We start from the raw sequence: 19,599 nt of genomic DNA on the forward strand, positions 1-19,599 counted from the left end.
CTTCTGGAGTTACTTTTTATTTATTTAACTTCATAATAATTTTTAACTTAATTCATACTTCCTTCTGTTACGGATTCGTCACTTCCGTTGTGGTGGTTTTCATCCACTGTAAACATTTTTGATTCCATGTACTATTATTGTTTTCAAAAGGTTTATTGTTTATGAACTGTTTTCAAAAGGTGAAAAAGTTAGTGTTAAAAGAAACAGGAAACAGGATCGGGAACGTGACGACGAAGAGGAAGGAGAGAAAAGAAGGCGGAGCGAGTGGAGTCGGACAAGAAGCATAGTTGCTTTGCGGTCTGGAGCGAACGTTTGCGAGCAAGAGTCACGAGTGAACTTTGCCTTTCACAGGAAAGGGATTCCTGCGACAGAGTGGTTATCGCTGTGACAGATTAACCTGCGTGTCAGGTTTTGCGATCGATTTCGGAGAGAATCATCGTCGGGCCGTTACGTCTCGAGAATGGGCCGTCGGCCATTTTGACTCGCGCGCTTTGTGCGCCGAGCAAGGTTTCTTTGCTTCGCTTCAGCCTTTGCGCGTCGCGAAAGGTTTCTCTTTGCTTCACGTCAGCCGTTCTCACCGCATTCAGACGTATCTGGTGTGTGTGTGTGCAACGCAGATTTTGAAGGTAAATCTGAGGTTTGCTGACTGCGAGCTGTGGAACGTCCATACCCGAGGGTGTGATTTCCCAGTCGCTTGGAGGGCGCCTTTGGATTTCCCAGTCGCCTGGAGGGCGCCTTTGCACAGCTTTGGCAGCAGGACTGTAACTGCCAACCCAACGGGATTCTGGTCGCGATTGGACATTGATCTGACGATCGCTGGAGCGAATCCACTTTGGCTTGAAGCTGGGAATTAGAGACATTGGGAATCTTCTTCGTTCCACTCACTTGGAGCACAGTGAGTTATATATTACGAAACTGATGGTACCATCATAGGACATATTGATTGTACTTTTGATTACTATTATTGTTGTACTGTTATTCTTGTGTGATCTTAATACATTATTTGTTTGCGAGTAACAATTGGTGTGGCTTCACCATTGATCTTTGACATACAGAATAACACATTTTTCTGCCGTGACTCCTCTCGGGGCTCGGAGGTACACCGTGACCAGGGGGTCGGGGGAGGAGCACGTAACACTTCCATGGGATAGGGTGTCACTCCACTGTACCTGGATCTGTTTTTAAAATTCCCTCTAGAGTCTAGATGATGGACCCAGATTGCATATATTTTTGAATATGATTGTTGTAAAATAATCAGATCTACAACAGGTCTCAGAAGGTGAGTGAATCTGAATCGAACACCAGCAATATCTGAAAGAGAATTAGCAATCATAGGATCAATATATGTCAAGCATATAAGCAATAAGAGTATCATGGTCAAGCACACAAGCAAGCGACATGAAAAGTGGTTCCCTTACCATTCTTAGCATACACGTGGAATTAAGCTTGATAAATGTCTTAGGACTGCGCTTCGCGACTCGGGGCTAAGTTCTTATAAGAGCCACGAAGTGGAGAGAAGCGGTAATGGTGCCTGGGTCGCAACTTGGATACTTTTTCATCCCATTTCTCCCCGGGTTTAAAACTTCGCTAGCAAGCCGGTGAGCATCAAGCGTATAACTACAGTTAGCAGCTGAGTACATGAGAGTTACATCACGACCAGCCAAAACGATCAGGGTGGCGAATCTCTCGTCCCGTGCGCGTGCTGTACACGTCGGGACCCTCGGTAGCAGCATCTAGATCGACTCCATCAGGAGTGCTCTCAGTCGACGGTGACTGGGGTGGTGCAATTATCTCTGGCGGCTCGGGCGAGGGAAGGGGTAGACGCGAGGGCGAATTCCCCAACACCGGGTTCCCCGAGCAAAGCTCGGTCCCAACGAGATCCCCACAGGGCGCGAGTTGACGGATCGACACAGTGAACTGCGCGCCATCTATATCAAGCCGCGGAATGTTATTCACATGCGGTACCAGCTCGCCTCCAGGAAGCAGGACGCTTCGGGGTCACTCACTCATTTTGCCCAAGAATTGCGGCGTCTTGGCAAAGAATGTGCGCATGAGACCCGGACCCACGAGCAAATGTGTGATGATTTGATGCGTGACGCTTATATTTCTGGATTTTACTCTTCGAGCATCCGGCGACGTCTGCTGGAAGAACCGAACCTGACGCTGAAACAGGCCCTCAATCAAGCTATTGTACTTTTTGAAGCTCAGGCACAATCTGAGGTGTACGGATGGCCTTACATTACAGCGGGGCTCACTGACGAGCGGCGCTCGGAGACCGAAGCTGCTATGGAGTTTGCTGCTCCCAACACACAGCCCGAGGCGGCTGAGGCACTCAGGGCCGAAGGTACGAGCCTCGCCGCGACTACCTTGGCCGGGAGCAACGCTAAGTGCTTCTTCTGCGGAAGTAGAAATCATCTCCGTGCTGCTTGCCCGGCGCGTGAAGTTTCTTGTCATTCTTGTGGCCGGAAGGGTCACTTTGCCAAAGTATGCCGATTGGGGCGCGCGTGGCACACCCGACCAACATTGGCTGGCTTCAGCTCGACACGCATGGCACGCGCATCACCCCAGGCCATTCCGGTGCAGCCCGGACCTCAGGGGCTGACCAGAGCCCTCGTTCCAGTCCTGATTGAAGGGAAAACAGCTGGAGCTTTGGTCGACACGGGATCGACCGAGAGCTCCGTCGATATGGGCCTCGTCCGCCGTCACGGGTGGCCCATCCTTGGAGGATCGCACAGAACCTACATGGCATCGCAAGCTTTATGGATGCGGACAAGGGGCGAATGTCGTGTCAAGTTAGTTATTAATGGTAAATGGTACCCTGATGTTCGCCTAATGGTACTGCCCATCTTATGTGCCGAAGTTATATTAGGGCACGGTTTTCTCGAGTGCCACGTCGCTTCGAAATGACATTTGCGGGAGATGACATGCTCTCGGTATGCGCCCTGGCAGGAATGTCTCTTGAACCGATGACTTTGTTTCCAAACCTGACTTCGGATTGCGCCCCAATTGCGATCAAATGCCGGCGCTATTCCCGGGCTGATACTCAATTCATTTCTAAGGAGACGAGCAAACTCCTCCGCGAAGGCATAATCGAGCCCAGCCGTTCTCCTTGGCGTGTGCAAGTTTTGGTTGTGCGATCCGAAAATCATCGCAAGCGCATGGTAATCGATTATTCGCAAACCATAAATAGGCTTACGCTTCTGGATGCCTATCCGCTACCAGGATTGGATTCTCTGGTTCGACAGGTCGCCCAATATGGTGTGTACAGCACTCTCGATCTCCAGAGTGCGTATCATCAAATCCCTATAGCGGAAGACGACAAAATTTATACAGCTTTTGAATCCGGACAGAGGTTGTATCAGTTTACGCGACTTCCTTTCGGAATAACGAATGGGGTCGCGTGCTTCCAGAGGGCTATGGACGACATCGTTGCAAAAGAACTATTAACAGACATTTTTGTGTATTTGGATAATCTGACGGTCTGCGGCTACGACCAGGCTCACCATGACGCCAATTTGAAACGCTTCCTCCAGGTGGTGCGAAAGTGTAGTCTGACGTTTAATGAGGACAAATGTCGCTACTCCTCTAGGACGATTGATCTCCTGGGGTACACTGTGACCCAGGGAACCATAACACCTGACAAGGAACATCTCCGCCCTTTGCTCGACATGGTGCCGCCGCATGATCGTGCTTCTTTGAAGCATGACCTCGGGCTATTTGCACATTATTCAAAGTGGGTCGAAAGTTACTCCGAGAAGCTTCGTCCCCTCATTGATTGTAACACGTTCCCTCTCCCTCCCGCTGCCAAGGTCGCCTTCCAGGCTCTGAAGTCGGACATAGCGGGCGCTGCTGTGTCTTCTATCGACGATAACGTTACCTTTGTCCTCGAGAGTGACGCGTCGGATCATGCCATTGCTGCAACTCTCTCTCAAGGGGGGAAGCATGTGTCGTTTTTCTCAAGGAAGTTATCCTCCGCTGAGAAACGTCATTCTTCTGTGGAGAAGGAAGCGTATGCGATAGATGAGTCGATTCGTCGTTGGAGACCCTATTTGCTGGGTAAACGCTTCGATGTCATTACCGATCAGCAGAGTGTAGCTTTCATGTATAACACAAGACATGCCCAGCGCATTAAAAACGAGAAAAATCACTCGCTGGCGCATTGAGCTTGCTGATTATAGCTTTGGTATCAAGTATCGCCCTGGGCGGGAGAATCACGCAGCAGATGCTTTATCCAGACCAGACCAGGTGTTTGTGCGAGTTTAAACTCCTCCGATGATTTACGCATTCTCCATGATACGTTGTGTCATGGAGAATGCGTAAATTTTGTGCGAAGTTTGTGCGAACTGGTTCATTTTGTGCGAAGCCGCAATTTGCCCTACTCTGTCGAGGACGTTCGTCATTTATGTCGCTCTTGTCCTGTTTGCGCCGAACTCAAACCCCGCTTCTATAAACCCGACATGGGGACGCTGATTCAGATTAAGTGTTGTAAAATAATCAGATCTACAACAGGTCTCAGAAGGTGAGTTAATCTGAATCGAACACCAGCAATATCTGAAAGAGAATTAGCAATCATAGGATCAATATATGTCAAGCATACAAACAATAAGAGTATCATAGTCAAGCACGCAAGCAAGCGACATGAAAAGTGGTTCCCTTACCATTCTTAGCATACACGTGGAATTAAGCTTGATAAATGTCTTAGGACTGCGCTTCGCGACTCGGGGCTAAGTTCTTATAAGAGCCACGAAGTGGAGAGAAGCGGTAATGGTGCCTGGGTCGCAACTTGGATACTTTTTCATCCCATTTCTCCCCGGGTTTAAAACTTCGCTAGCAAGCCGGTGAGCATCAAGCGTATAACTACAGTTAGCAGCTGAGTACATGAGAGTTACATCACGACCAGCCAAAACGATCAGGGTGGCGAATCTCTCGTCCCGTGCGCGTGCTGTACACGTCGGGACCCTCGGTAGCAGCATCTAGATCGACTCCATCAGGAGTGCTCTCAGTCGACGGTGACTGGGGTGGTGCAATTATCTCTGGCGGCTCGGGCGAGGGAAGGGGTAGACGCGAGGGCGAATTCCCCAACACCGGGTTCCCCGAGCAAAGCTCGGTCCCAACGAGATCCCCACAGGGCGCGAGTTGACGGATCGACACAGTGAACTGCGCGCCATCTATATCAAGCCGCGGAATGTTATTCACATGCGGTACCAGCTCGCCTCCAGGAAGCAGGACGCTTCGGGGTCACTCACTCATTTTGCCCAAGAATTGCGGCGTCTTGGCAAAGAATGTGCGCATGAGACCCGGACCCACGAGCAAATGTGTGATGATTTGATGCGTGACGCTTATATTTCTGGATTTTACTCTACGAGCATCCGGCGACGTCTGCTGGAAGAACCGAGCCTGACGCTGAAACAGGCCCTCAATCAAGCTATTGTACTTTTTGAAGCTCAGGCACAATCTGAGGTGTACGGATGGCCTTACATTACAGCGGGGCTCACTGACGAGCGGCGCTCGGAGACCGAAGCTGCTATGGAGTTTGCTGCTCCCAACACACAGCCCGAGGCGGCTGAGGCACTCAGGGCCGAAGGTACGAGCCTCGCCGCGACTACCTTGGCCGGGAGCAACGCTAAGTGCTTCTTCTGCGGAAGTAGAAATCATCTCCGTGCTGCTTGCCCGGCGCGTGAAGTTTCTTGTCATTCTTGTGGCCGGAAGGGTCACTTTGCCAAAGTATGCCGATTGGGGCGCGCGTGGCACACCCGACCAACATTGGCTGGCTTCAGCTCGACACGCATGGCACATGGATAAAGCTTGATAAATGTCTCAGGACTGCGCTTCGCGACTCGGGGCTAAGTTCTTATAATAGCCACGTCGTGGAGAGAAGCGGTAATGGCGCCTGGGTCGCAACTTGGATACATTTTCATCACAATGATTAACCACCACTTGGTGAACACTATTCAAGCTGCTTTTGCAAGCCATGGCGTTACTGGATACAGAGCTCCCTTTTTGTTTTTATTCAGGCTGCTTTTCTTTTGCAAGCCATGGCGTTACAGTAGACAGAGATCACATTTTTGTGTGATATACTTTCATTGTATTAATAGATAATTATATTAATGTACCTACAAAAAAATATTTCTTAAAAAAACAACAAATCAAACGTCGTGTTTGGAACTCAAATCAAACGTCTGCCATGTTGAACTGTATCATTGCAAATGTAAAGTCGACATTTTGTCTGCTCTCTGTGGTTTCCACATTTCGCTGATTTGCCGATTGATTTTCACATTTATAGAAGACTATTTAAAGGTAAATCTTTGTGTTGCCGTTTTTGTGTTTGGTGTAATTCATATGTGCTGTCCAAATTAATTGACCCCATATGCAAATTCTTAAAATTTCAGGTCAATCGCATGAAAATTGATGATTTGATGTGACGCTGACCTTTGACCTTTTGACAAAATTATTAATTTGCCTTCTACATATTCTCATAATAAAGCTTTGGTGAAAATGTGATGACAAAACTCAAATGGTAAAAAGATTACAGCCCTGACATGGACACTGCACGCGCGCGTGCACGCATGCACGCACGCACGCACACACACACACACACACACACACGCACGGACACACACACACGCACGGACACACACACACACACACGGACACACACACACACACGTACACACACACGGACACACACACACACACACACACACACACACACACACACACACACACACACACCCACCCACACACACACACACCATTCAAAGACTTATGGGAACTTACGAGGCGGCAATTTGACATCTCGCCCCGAACGTCATTTTTCCTTGATACGCTACGCCACTGTTCCACTGCACCTGGATTTGGATCTGTTTTTGAAATTCCCTCTAGATGATGGACCCAGATTGCATATATTTTTGAATATGATTAACCACCACTTGGTGAACGCTATTCAGGCAGCTTTTGCAAGCTATGGTGTTACAGTAGACAGAGCTACCTTTTTGTTTTTAGGCACCCATTTTTTCATTGACTAACATTTTTGTGCGATATAGTCACTCTCCCCACCCCCCTACCCCCGCTTCCTCGCTCCACCCTCATTCCATACTCTTTCCCCTGTGCTCCTCCCCCTCCTCCTCCTCGCCCCCCTTCTTCCTCTCTCCCCATTACTCTCTCCACCCTACCTTCTTCTCTCCTCCCTCCTTTCTCTCTCTCCCCTCCACCAACCCTCCTCTCTCTCTCCCCCTCCCTTCTCCTCTCCGTTTCTCTCCCTCCCTTCCCCTCTTCTCCCCTCCACCCCCTCTTTCCCTTCCCCATTTCCCTCCCCCTCTACTCACCCCTTCCCCTTTCTTCCCCCTCCCCTTCCTCCCCCCCCCTTCCCTCTCTCTCTGCCCCTCCCCTTTCCCTCCTCTCCTCCTCCCTTCTCCCACTCTCCTCTCCTTCCCCCTCCCCCCCAATTCATATTCCTGTCAGGAAGCAACTTATTGTTACCCGGCAACGCCGAGTATTTTTGCGAGTTCGTAAATAAAACATCCCTTATGACATCTGTCTTTCCCTCTTCCCATATTGTCAGTTGTTAGTTGGTAATCTAGATACCATGCTTTTCACAATAACATGAGAGACGTTAATTTCAATGAAACATGTGCTCAGCCATGCGCGTGAGAAACTAAAGGAAATAATTTGTCATTCACCGTCCAATATCCCTGGTGTTGGGCTAGTGGCTAGGGTGCCGGCTTAGGATCCTAGGATCCTGGGTTCGAATCCCGGTCGATTGCTGAATTAAAGCCAGGGGGGTTGACTCAGCCTGTCATCCTTCCGAGGTCGGCTAATTGAGTACCAGTTCACTGGTAATTCCCTGTTTGTCGTTAAAGGCGGCAAAAAGGGTTGGCGTCAGGAAGGGCATCCGGCCGTAAAACATTGCTTCAAAAAGGGGACCGAAAAACAACAACAACCACGGTTCCCGAAAAAGGCCAACCCCCGCTTTGCGGGGAAAAATGGCCTCTAAAGGTGGTTATTTATTATATTCACCGTCCAATGAGCATTATGAGGTTTAGAAATACCAGGGAACACCCAGAAGTGGCACTTGGTCATTAATCACTTTCACAAACACGCACTAACCATCACATTCATGCCTGTAACCTCTTTTCATGATACGACACCATCTAACACAGGAGTGAGGAGGCCGTCTCACATTTCTTTGGCTGGTTAATCGTAAAACTAGAAATATTATTTGGATTTAAAGCAAGGCAGAGTGCAAACCAGTGACGATTACCTCTCAGAGCCATTTCCCTCGAAAACAGGAAACAAATCTGTTGGTTTTTCCAAAATCAACAAAAACACTTGTAACAGTGGATGAAGAACAATGTCTTTATGTTCAAAAATATTCAAGCTGGTTTACCGATTAAATGTCCAATTAGAAGCCACAACACAAATCACGACATTTGCTTGTCATTTTCACCGAGACACAGACGACATTCCGCTCACGGGCTCAAGTACCTTAACGAGTGGTGCCTTGTTAGGCCCGGCTGCCTCTCCTGCAGGATTTCAAATACGTTTGGCTGTCTGAGGAATGCCACAATCTTGTCACTGTATGCTACGATTAAAAGAAACAGCAACAACACCAACAACGAAAAGCATGTTCAATTTATAATCAGATCTTAAACACATTTAGGGTGGCCAAACAATGCGATCATTTTATAGTCACTTAACAGAAGAGGGACAGAAATGACAAGGTAATATATTTAAGTGAAAGCTCGATTCTTATGAAACAGAAAATCTTTGTGCTGGTGGGGTACAGCTAGGGATGCTTACTTCAGGCACATTTACAAGACTGCATTGAGTTATAGGCAAAATATCATGGGATTTGTTTTGCTGCGTTCAGGACTATTCAGTGTCGAGTGATTGTAATGATTGCAGTGTTGTCACGTCATTGATAAGAGAAAAGACGGGGAAATGGGGCTTTTTGTGTTCAAGGAGAGAATAGTACACGGGAATGTCCAATAATAATGTGAGTAAAGAAGATTTCCAAAAAAAAGAAAAAATTCTAACTGAAAAAGTGAGTAGGAGGTGATGGGTTGATGGGAGAGGGAGTAAATTCAGGAAGAATATAACTGAGAAGATGGAAAAGGGGGATGGAACAAGAGAAAAGTGTGGGAGGGTGTTGGGAGGATTGAGAAAGTGTAAAAGTTGGAAGGAGGAATGTAATCGTAGCAATATGGAGAATTGCTTTGCAATACATGTCCCCGACAAAGTTTCAGTTCAATATATATTGTTACGTTTGTGGGGATAGGTGAAGAAATACCTTAGGAGAGTTAGGAATGTGTAGGTTTTAGTATGGACCGTGTGACGCGAAGAAGGAGAAGCCCATCTCGATGTACATAAGCAGGGTAAATGTTCAGGTCAAGAGTGTTTGCATGTCGCCATAAGGGGCGTGGCTTTTGTGTAAACTAGTTCTAGGGCGTAAGATTAATAAACCCCAGTGTGTAATTGGCCCACTGTGATTTTTCCCTAATGTTCTTATAAAACTCAGCCGGCCAGGCGATGGGCTCCATTAGCCAACCACGTTGCCAGGGCCGACAAACAGCATTTGCCGATGGGCAAGGGAACCCCGCCCCCGAACATTCCCGAAGGAAGGCTAGGCTCCACCTCGGAGGACCGGAATTGACAGGCCACGCCCCCGAGCTTCGTCATTGGGCGTCAAGAATGGCCGTGAGGCCACGCCCCGAAGGACGATTGGTTGGGAGGATTCAACGGTGCTGGGTGATTGGTCAAAAGGATGACATCATCGGGATGCTCGGAGAAAAAGCAAGAGGAGACAACATTTTTCTCTCTCTTATGTGCTGGCGTTCGTTGGAGGCAGTCACACTCCCCCTCTTTTGTGCTGGCTTTCGTAGAGAAAGGCTGCGGTTGCCTTTTGCTCTCGTCCTGGTCTTGATCGCGGCGGTCACTTGGTTGTTTTGCGTGGGAGGACAACGGGCGCCTGTCTGTGTGCGCCGGAGAGATCATCTGAGCCGTGTTAGCGAAGAAGGGCCACCTGCTCGGATTACCTCATGGTTGAGGCGCGACGAAAAAGCGACTCTGCGCCATTTGTGCGTTTCCTGCGTGGTGGTTCGAGGCGACGACCACCAAGCCCTGACCAGAGCTAAGTGGCTGCATGACCAACATTATTTTCTTTTCTTTTATCATTCCCTTGTCTGCATACGAATCGGATGGAGGATCCTCAACCTAGGAATTTTAGTTTACCTCACCTTTCATTGTCTTTTACATTACTGCAAATACATTTATATTTGTTGAATTTTACTTGTGTGTCTTGTTTCGTTTCTTTGTTCTGTGGGTTCGGATTAACCCCTGTGTTCCCGATCAGATAAGGCTTCGGGCCTTTCCCGCGCACCAAAGCCAATCCCGCCAAGTTCCCAAATACACCTCGGAGTAAAGCTCGTTTCGGTCATCCATCACCTAGGGGTCTTAACCCCGGGGACACGCCAATATGTTAAAGGGTACTGTAGGGGGGGAAAGTCTGGACAACTGACCCATGTATAATATGTGATATTTTCTAAGTTCAAAAAGGGCAAAACTCCATGAAAAATTGGTGAAACAACCCAAAACTCTTATCATAATTCTTATCTTATCATAACTTCTGTAACTTATCATAATAAAACCATGGACCAAGTTTCAGTTCAATATGTTAAAGGGTAAGGAAAAAGAAAAGTGAAGAAAACCTCAGGAAGGTGGGACAGACGGATGGATGGACAGACGGAGAGCAAACCTATAGTCCCCTCCAGGTAGGGACCAATAAAAAAGGAGGAATGTATTTAAGAGGGGCATACAAGTCGAAGCATGGGGCACGGGGAGGCAAAGTTCCCTACTTTTTTATGTGCACGAATGCTGAACCTATCCACTTCCACCATCAACACTCTTTCCAAAATCATGGGAGCACAATTAATAAATAAACCATCCCTTATGTCATCTGTCTTTCCTTCTTCCCATATTGTCAGTTGTTAATTGGGTAAAAATGAGCGTTCTGGTGCATTTCACAAGATAAACACTCTCACACTGACACCAATATCGTTTTATGATGGACAGAGCTCAAATAAGTCACCAACTGTCTTTTTCAGGGCAACCACTGAAGCACACCTTCACGGGTCCATCTTGTACCACCCACGCACCCCTACTGCACCTTGATCACTCACCCTAGACATCTCAGTATTCCTCCTTTTAACCCCTCCCTTTAGCATTTCGGTCGCAGAGGAACGACAGCCCCTCCAGGTGAGCCAAGAGGCCGATTACGCTCATCCTTTCTCTCCTCTTTCTGTTATGATCTCCCTTCCGTGGATGTCTGATTAGGTACCCAGGTCTTAGGTATAGCCGATAGGTAAGGCATAGGTTAAGTTCTGCATCTCGTCCGTTTTGTCTGCTGTACATATCGCTTGCGCTCTTCATTGCTCGCGATTGCCCCCTTGTACCTTTTGATTTGCATTCCAACTTTTTGATTTATTTTGATTGTCTTTTGTGCTTTAAAGTCCTGGATACCCCCCTCCCCCCCCCACCCCCCCCCATCACCCCGCATTTGCATGACATCATTGGTTCTTGTATATAATAAATCACCTTTAGTTGAACTTAATTTCCAATCTGTCTGAGCTCGTCTTTTCCCCAATGGTCTAGCACTGTTTGCACATACGTTAGTCTGAGAAGTTATAATTCCACAAGTAATTGGCCCGTATCCAAGTCCGGTATGCACTAGCGGTAGCTCGGCCATCATAATTAAGATCTCATCAAGATAAGTGTAGTGCATAACTGAGGGCGAGGAGACCACGTAACCTCCAGTTAAACAGCAATAATACTGAGGACACTGGACCACGTGGTTGACAAATTAGGGAATTGCATTTGATTAACAACCCGCTGTGACATGAAGTTCTTTGTCATGCTCGGTGGCCTCAAAAAGACCCCCTCTCCTAGTAGTAGTAGGAACCAGCCCACCCCCTCCAAGTAGACCCAAACCCATGACTGTAACTATATATATATATATATATATATATATATATATATATATATATATTGTTGCGGATTTGAGAATCCTGTTTGTAAATATCACCCTCTGTAAGTAATGTCATGATCTTTGTAAATATCTACATTTGTGTAAAGGTCAAAGGTCGTCCCCTTAGTTAGTCCATCGCATGCACGTAGAAAATCATATACCCTTCTAAATTGTTATTTCTTTATTATGTGTTCCAGTTTAAGGCTCTGTTGCCCATTAGTTGACACTGCATTGCACCGAATCGAATAAGATAGATCCCCTTTTTCAAATTCCCCCAAAGCCTCCCTTTCCAACTGCATCATTGCCAACGGCATTATTGCCAACTGCATTTGCCGCCATTACGGCGTGGTCAGCTCGGGGAAGAAGGGCGTGCCCGCCCATCGTCATCAAGGGTGGAGCCAGAGAGCCCGTGCCCGCCAATCGGCACTGCGGAGAGCGGCCCGGTAGGCGTGCCCTCTTAACCCACAGCTTGATCGCGGGAAAAGCCATAAAAGGAGGTTGGGAAGGACTGGTTAAAAGATGAGTTCGGAGTCGGACACGAGCCAGAGCAGCTCGTTTGAGGGGAAGCTGAGAGAGGTTTTTTGAGGGAGGTTCGCTGGACCGCAGACAGATTCTGTGAAGTAGTAAAGGAGCGTCGGAGACGCAGGAGGCGGAGGACGCGTGAGACAGCTGCCGGTGTGAAACCGCATACATGGAGCTGCCGGTTCCTCGCTGCCAGCCCGAAGCGGAGCTGTGTGCCGGGTTCCGCCTCTAACCCACAGGCGTGGACCAAAACGCGAGCTTGGAGCCGAACCTCGACGCCTATCATCTACCTGGACCCTCCTCTGCCGTCCCGTACCATCCCTGCCATACCAACCTTTTGTGTACGTGAGTTTGTCTTGTTTGTTTTGTCCCTGGGGTTTAAGTAAGCCTGTATAGAAAAGTAGAATTGCACTGTGTCTCCTTCTTCTGTAAATTACTTTCGTTTTCTTTCCTTCTTCCTTGGTTACTTTGACTTGTACATAATTAGTAATAAATTCCTGTTCTTCCTACCTTTGCCTTCTTTCCTTCACATCCGTTCGTTTTAGAGGTTTCCACATTGAACACCTGTGGCACGATTTGGCCAACGCTCAGAATCGGGTTGAGTCTTTGCTAATGGTTCGAACCGAGGACTGCTAACCCGCTCGGCAAATAACATCTTGTCCGTGGTTTGGAACGGGGCTATCCACCGGCTTCGTGGAGAGGTTGGCGGAGGTGTACGGGACTCCCTTGACCAATCACCTTGGCCAATCTCACCCCACGAAGAAGCGGGATAGTTCCAGGACCGGGGAGACGGCCAGCTTAACAGGACAAGGGGCTAACCACCCCTTGCTAACGGGAGAGCCGTCCTCCGTTTCCGTAACAATATATATTGTAACGATTTTGAGAAGTGTAACGGGTTTTGAGAAGTGTAACGGGTTTTGAGGAGTGTAACAATTTTGGAGGAAGGGTAACGGATGTGAAGAGTATGGTTTTGGTATGGTAACATCCTGGTAATGTAAATAATGGTCGCAGCCGTCCTCCTAATTAATTTCATAGAACATACACGCAGGTCACGATATATCTTTTAAATAGTGTATTTCCTTATTCCATGTAGGCTAAGTATGTGTTTTCCACTAGATTGACTTTGCATTGTATCAAACAAAATAAGCGTAGGCCCTTCCAATTTCCCCAAAACCTCCCTTCCATTTGCCTTCCGCATTTTGGTCGGTTTTTCTCTTCAACCACCATTGGCCACGAGGTAAGGTTGGAGAAGAAAGGCGTGTCTCCACCTCGTCAGAAGAGGGCAGGAGTGAACCGGCCCTAACAGCCAATCAACACCGCGGTGAGTGACCCGGTAGGCGTGCCCTCGGAGCCGGCGGCTTAATTCCGCCGGAGGTGATAAAAGCGACTGTAAGGGACTGCTTTGAGAGATGACTAGAGATGAGCTGGAGAGGAGCAACGAGGCTGCACCAAAGAGAGGCCTTGAGAGATACGCTGGGGGATGACCTGGAAGAGGAGCGCAATCCACCGCAAGCCCTACCTGCCTGCAATATCCCCTGTCGTTGGAGAGACGCGCTGAACGGAGGGAGACGGCTCCACCCCAGGAAGAGGAGCAGGTGTGCCGAGCCAGCGCGTGACGGCCGCGGATACGCGACGGAGGTTTTCCCGCCAAAACCGCGAGGGGTTGAAAGCTGCTGCCTCCGACCTTGCCTTCCTCTCAAGCAATCAACCTCGAGCCATTACCTGCCTGCAATATCCACCGTGTGAGTGTGAACGTCCTGTCCTACTCGTTTGTCTTGGGGATTAAGTAAATGAAATAGAATAAGTTAACAATGCACTGTGTGACTGCTCTTTTCCAATCTATTGCTGTAAATAATATTGGTCGCTCTAAAATATTGCTTGTGTGTGTATAATAAATCTGTTCTTCCTCCAAACTCTGTCTTTCTTCTCTCTTCTTCTCTTTCGGTCGCTTTAGAGGTTTCCCAATTGAATATCTGTAGCGCGATTAGTCAACGTTCGGTTGGAATCGGGTTCTAATCGGGGAGTAACTGTTCGGACGCGGTTAAATACACCACCGCTCGGTAAAATAACATCCAAAAACCGTGTCCGTAACAATATATATACAGACTTGGCATTTAATATGGAATATTTTTTTTGTGGGGGTGAACTTACTTTTCAAGATGTCTTAGAACCAAAAGTCCATTGGAATTATGTTGAAATTATTCTAGATTTTGTTAATGTGACCTTTAAAAGAAACAAAAACCACATTTGACATTTCGAACCAAATAAATTGATCCTTGAAAGTGATGTAAACCGATATCGAACTCAATTCACGGACAGTACTGTGTTAAACTTCTGTGCGTTTTCCAGAAGTATCTCTTTATTTTGTACATTAGCCAAATTTTTTTTTAACAAAAATAAAAGTTAAATTACGACTGGGATTACGGACAGTAAAATTACAGTTCAGTACTTCGTGTAACCCCCACGAGCATTCAGGAGAGCACATACACGTTGAGACATGCTATTCACGAGATTTGCCAAGGTTTGGACAGGAATCGCTTGCCATGCAGTGACAATAGCCTGCTGCAATTCACGCACATAGGTCGGCTGCTGGTCCAAGTCGTCGATTTGACGCGTTAATTCTGCCCGCAAGTTCTCTATCGGATTCATATCTGGGGACATGGCAGGCCACTCCATATGCTCTACACCACGGTCAGCAAGAAAGTGTTGGATCATGCGAGCACGATGAGGCCGTGCATTGTCATCTTGGAAGACAAAGTTTCCTCGAAAGGCTGCACGAGCAAATGGAAGCAATGTTTCTTCCAGAATGGCCCTGTACTTGAACTGGTTCAGGTTTCCATTCAGAACAACCAGGTCAGTTTTGCCCCCTGCATGAAAAGCAGCCCAAACGGTCACCCCACCACCTCCAGCTTGGACTCTTGGCACTATACAATCTTTGTTGTAGGCTTCATGCACTTGTCTGCGCACTCGGACGTGGCCATCTTGACGATAGACCAGAAATCTAGACTCGTCACTGAATATCACTTGATTCCAGTGTCCTGGCTGCCATTGACGGTGTTCTCTGGCCCACTGCAATCGGCGCTGGCGGTGTTGTCTGGTCCGGCGTGGCTTTCTCAGGGGACGCCTGGCACGATAGCCTGCTAGTCGTTGGTTGACTAGTCTTCTGGATACAGGCACATTTGTCAGTTGCTGCCACTCGGCCCGAAGCCGATTAGCTGACTTGGTACGGCCATTGCGGACTAACTGGTGCAACTGGCGATCATCCCTCCTCGTGGTTCTGAGCGGACGTCCTGGCCTCGGTATTGGAGTAGGGACACCCCTCTGAGCATTTAGTTTCAGGATCTTTGACACCTGACCTTGAGTGATGCCATACTGCCGAGCAATAGCACGCTGTTTCATGCCGTAATTTCGTAAAGCCACCACTCCATGACAAACAGCATTGTCGAGTTGACGGACCATCTCCAGATGAAGCGGCAATAACCTTTGGAGACGTGCAGCAGTTGCTTTCCACTAATACAGAACGCAACAACCCTTGTATACCCGACTGTGAAGCCAATCATCAAATGCGCCTGTCCGTACATTTTGCCACGCCACCTGTGATATAATCCTGTTGTTGACTTCTTGCTGCGAGAGACAATCAGTGACATGGTTCTTTTAACAAATAAATCACCAAAGTGTAAAAGAAACTCACCAGATTGATATACTGAGTTAAGAAAGTAAACCCAAGTCAAGAAAAAAAAAAATTCCATATTAAATGCCAAGTCTGTATATGTGTGTATGTATATGTATATATATATATATATATACATATATATATATATATATATATATATATATAACTGTAAGAAATAGTAGAAACTCCAAAGTACGAGCAGGGCGTCTCATTTGTATTGAATATATAATCGTTAGATTAAATAAGACGCGGACGTAGCTTCAGGACGTCGAAAGCTTGTCGACAATTAAAGATCGACGTCCTGAAGCTACGTCCGCGTCTTATTTAATCTAACGATTATATATATATAGATATATATATATATATATATATATATATATATAACTGTGAGAAATAGTAGAAACTCCACAGTACGAGCAGGGCGTCTCATTTGCATTGAATAAATAATCGGGAGATTGAATAAGACGCGGACGTAGCTTCAGGGCTTCGATCTTTAATTCGACAAGCTTTCGACCAACAAAGGTCTTCTTCTGAGTCTACAAAAACAGCAGGCATGTATATCAGTCAAGTGTGTATGGTGATGTGTGTGAGATGTGTGATGTGAGTAAAAAATTGCATACAGAAGGGAGAGCCACGCCAAAGTTCACTCACCGGCCCCAAGTTCAACGGAAGTGAAGCGCAGCTTACAGTTACGGTTTGCGTTACATTTCCGGTGCACGTGTATATACAAATATAGGGATACATACATACATAAACATACAAGCATATATTCATATGCCATTTATATTCATATAATATATTTATATATTTATATAAATGACATACAAAGGTAGAATGAATGAATGGGTGAATGAATGAATGAATGAATGAATGAATGAATGGGTTACGGTTAACAATTTGATTGGGTTGATGTAGGAACATGCTTTAATCATCAAAATTTATGCCATTGTCGAATTTATGGCATATGGCATAAATTTTGATGATTAAAGCATGTTCCTACATCAACCCAATCAAATTGTTAACCGTAACCCATTCATTCATTCATTCATTCATTCATTCATTCATTCACCCATTCATTCATTCTACCTTTGTATGTCATTTATATAAATATATAAATATATTATATGAATATAAATGGCATATGAATATATGCTTGTATGTTTATGTATGTATGTATCCCTATATTTGTATATACACGTGCACCGGAAATGTAACGCAAACCGTAACTGTAAGCTGCGCTTCACTTCCGTTGAACTTGGGGCCGGTGAGTGAACTTTGGCGTGGCTCTCCCTTCTGTATGCAATTTTTTACTCACATCACACATCTCACACACATCACCATACACACTTGACTGATATACATGCCTGCTGTTTTTGTAGACTCAGAAGAAGACCTTTGTTGGTCGAAAGCTTGTCGAATTAAAGATCGAAGCCCTGAAGCTACGTCCGCGTCTTATTCAATCTCCCGATTATATATATATATATATATATATATATACATACACACATATACAGACTTGGCATATACGACTATACGTATATATATGTATATATATATGTATATATTGTTATGAATTTGGTAGAGCAACATCTAGAGCTAGGTAGATCTGAATAGGTAGGTATTCGGCTGTCGTGACAGGGACTCTACATGTAATAAGTTCTTGATGTTTAGGCGTTTGTCGGGGGAAGATGTATGATTGTGGATCTACCTGGAGGTTCGAGTGTTAAATAGTGAGGGATTAAAGGTAACGCCCCTGTGAGTCTCACCTAGTAGTCAAACCTTTGTCCATTATGGCACTGCAAACCACATAAACATTAGTTAGGTCCTTAGCGCAACATTAAATAATTCCTTTCCCTGACAATGACTTCGGAACAAATGGACAGGAAACCAGGCCAAAAACACCGCCACAATTGGCCGCCACCGTTTACACCTCCAAGGCCTACAAACCTCGCCTGGCACGTGTTATAACACAAGGACCGCGGGGTCGGGGACGGGAGAGGAGCGATGCCGCAGAGGGCGTGACCTGGGCGAGCCGGCGAGTTGGGAGGCTATTATTGGCTGAGGAGTGCGCGAATGTGACGTCATCGGCGAGAGATATTATCGACGGTCGGACGCCATTTGAGAGAGAGTTCGTTGGAGTTGGCAGTTGGCACTGAACAGTTGGCACTTGGCTGCCAGCACTCCCGAAGAGAGTCGAGTCGAGTCAAGTGGAGTTCGTTTGCTTTGTGCAGCCCTGCGTTGGACCGTTGGAGCAAAGGAGCTCGTGGTGTGGGTGGGCCGTTGAACCGACGAGGCCTGGTGACGCTTGGAGGCGGACGGAGAGGGCCGCGGGGCCGTGGAACTTGGAGTGAGGCGTGCCGCGGGACGAAAGGAGCCGGGTGTTGGACGGCGGTCACCAAGACGACAAGGACGAGATAAGGCCGTACCCGCGAATACACTTTGCATAAAACTAAAAGACGTGTTATTTTCGTATTCACCTCCCTCGTATCGTGTTTGATATCTGTTGTGTGTGGGATCCCAATTTAGGCTTATTCGAGTTATTAGTATTACCGGCGCGGGCTTTTTCACTGTCTTTACTTATAAATAATAAATCCTTATATTATTTTCTGTATATATCTGAACGCAGTTTTCCTGGGTGTTTCATTTTAATAGATAGGGCTGCGGAGCTTGCTGTGTCTGCCCTTCCGCGCGTTTAACTTTGTGTTGAGTTTGAATCCGCCATTGAGTTTTCGCCTCGGGAGTGTAAAGTCTCGCAATCGGCCATCCGTAACTGTGGTGTTAATCACGGTTGCGTAACAATATATATACATATATATATTGTTGAGGTTTTGAGAATTGTACATATAACATCATTTAAGGTTAAAGGTTTGCCCCCCATAGTTAGTCCACAAGCAACACGTAGGCCCATTCGAATTAGTTATGTCATAGTATGTGGAAGAGTAAGCCACTTTCACTAGTAAACATCTGCGTTGTGTAAAGAAATAATAAGCTTAGGTCCTTTCATTTTGCAGCCACCCTTCAATTCCACCAATGCAATCTATGGGCAAACTCGATCCCGCGCCCCATTCGGCTAATCCACATCGTTTGTTACGCTTTGGCTGCCAGCAGCGTCAGCTGCCCGTTGCTCGCTCAAACTAGTCGGGTGGCCACGAGGTAGGCCTGAAAAGGGGGAGGAGCGCGAGGTCGGGGTGTGGCCGCGTCAAGCAGCACGTCAAAGGCGGTGACGGTAAGGGCACCAGCCAACCAGAGCTCGGTGGGCATGGCTGATAGGGCGTGGCAAGAAACGTCTGTTGAGTTCCAGAGGGTTCCAAGGGCATGGTAATAAAACCCTTGGCACGAGGCCCCCCACGGCAGATGAGAAAGGGATGCGCGGTGTTGAAGT

At 47.0% G+C, this 19,599-nt stretch overlaps 1 protein-coding gene across 4 annotated transcripts in view; it reads right to left on the reverse strand.

Annotated features, from left to right (window-relative positions):
• The window catches only part of LOC137412114 (E3 ubiquitin-protein ligase HECW2), a 318,934-nt gene that overhangs the window by 91,173 nt on the left and 208,162 nt on the right, over positions 1-19,599 (reverse strand). For all 4 annotated transcript variants that reach the window (XM_078781247.1, XM_078781243.1, XM_078781246.1 and 1 more), the window contains one exon: positions 8,485-8,581. In XM_078781247.1, the coding sequence (XP_078637373.1) occupies positions 8,485-8,581 (97 nt within the window). The remainder of the gene's footprint in view (positions 1-8,484; positions 8,582-19,599) is intronic.

The sequence above is a fragment of the Myxine glutinosa genome, chromosome 7 (genome assembly GCF_964187855.1).
Source record: "Myxine glutinosa chromosome 7, kmMyxGlut1.1, whole genome shotgun sequence".
Lineage (NCBI taxonomy): Eukaryota > Metazoa > Chordata > Myxini > Myxiniformes > Myxinidae > Myxine > Myxine glutinosa.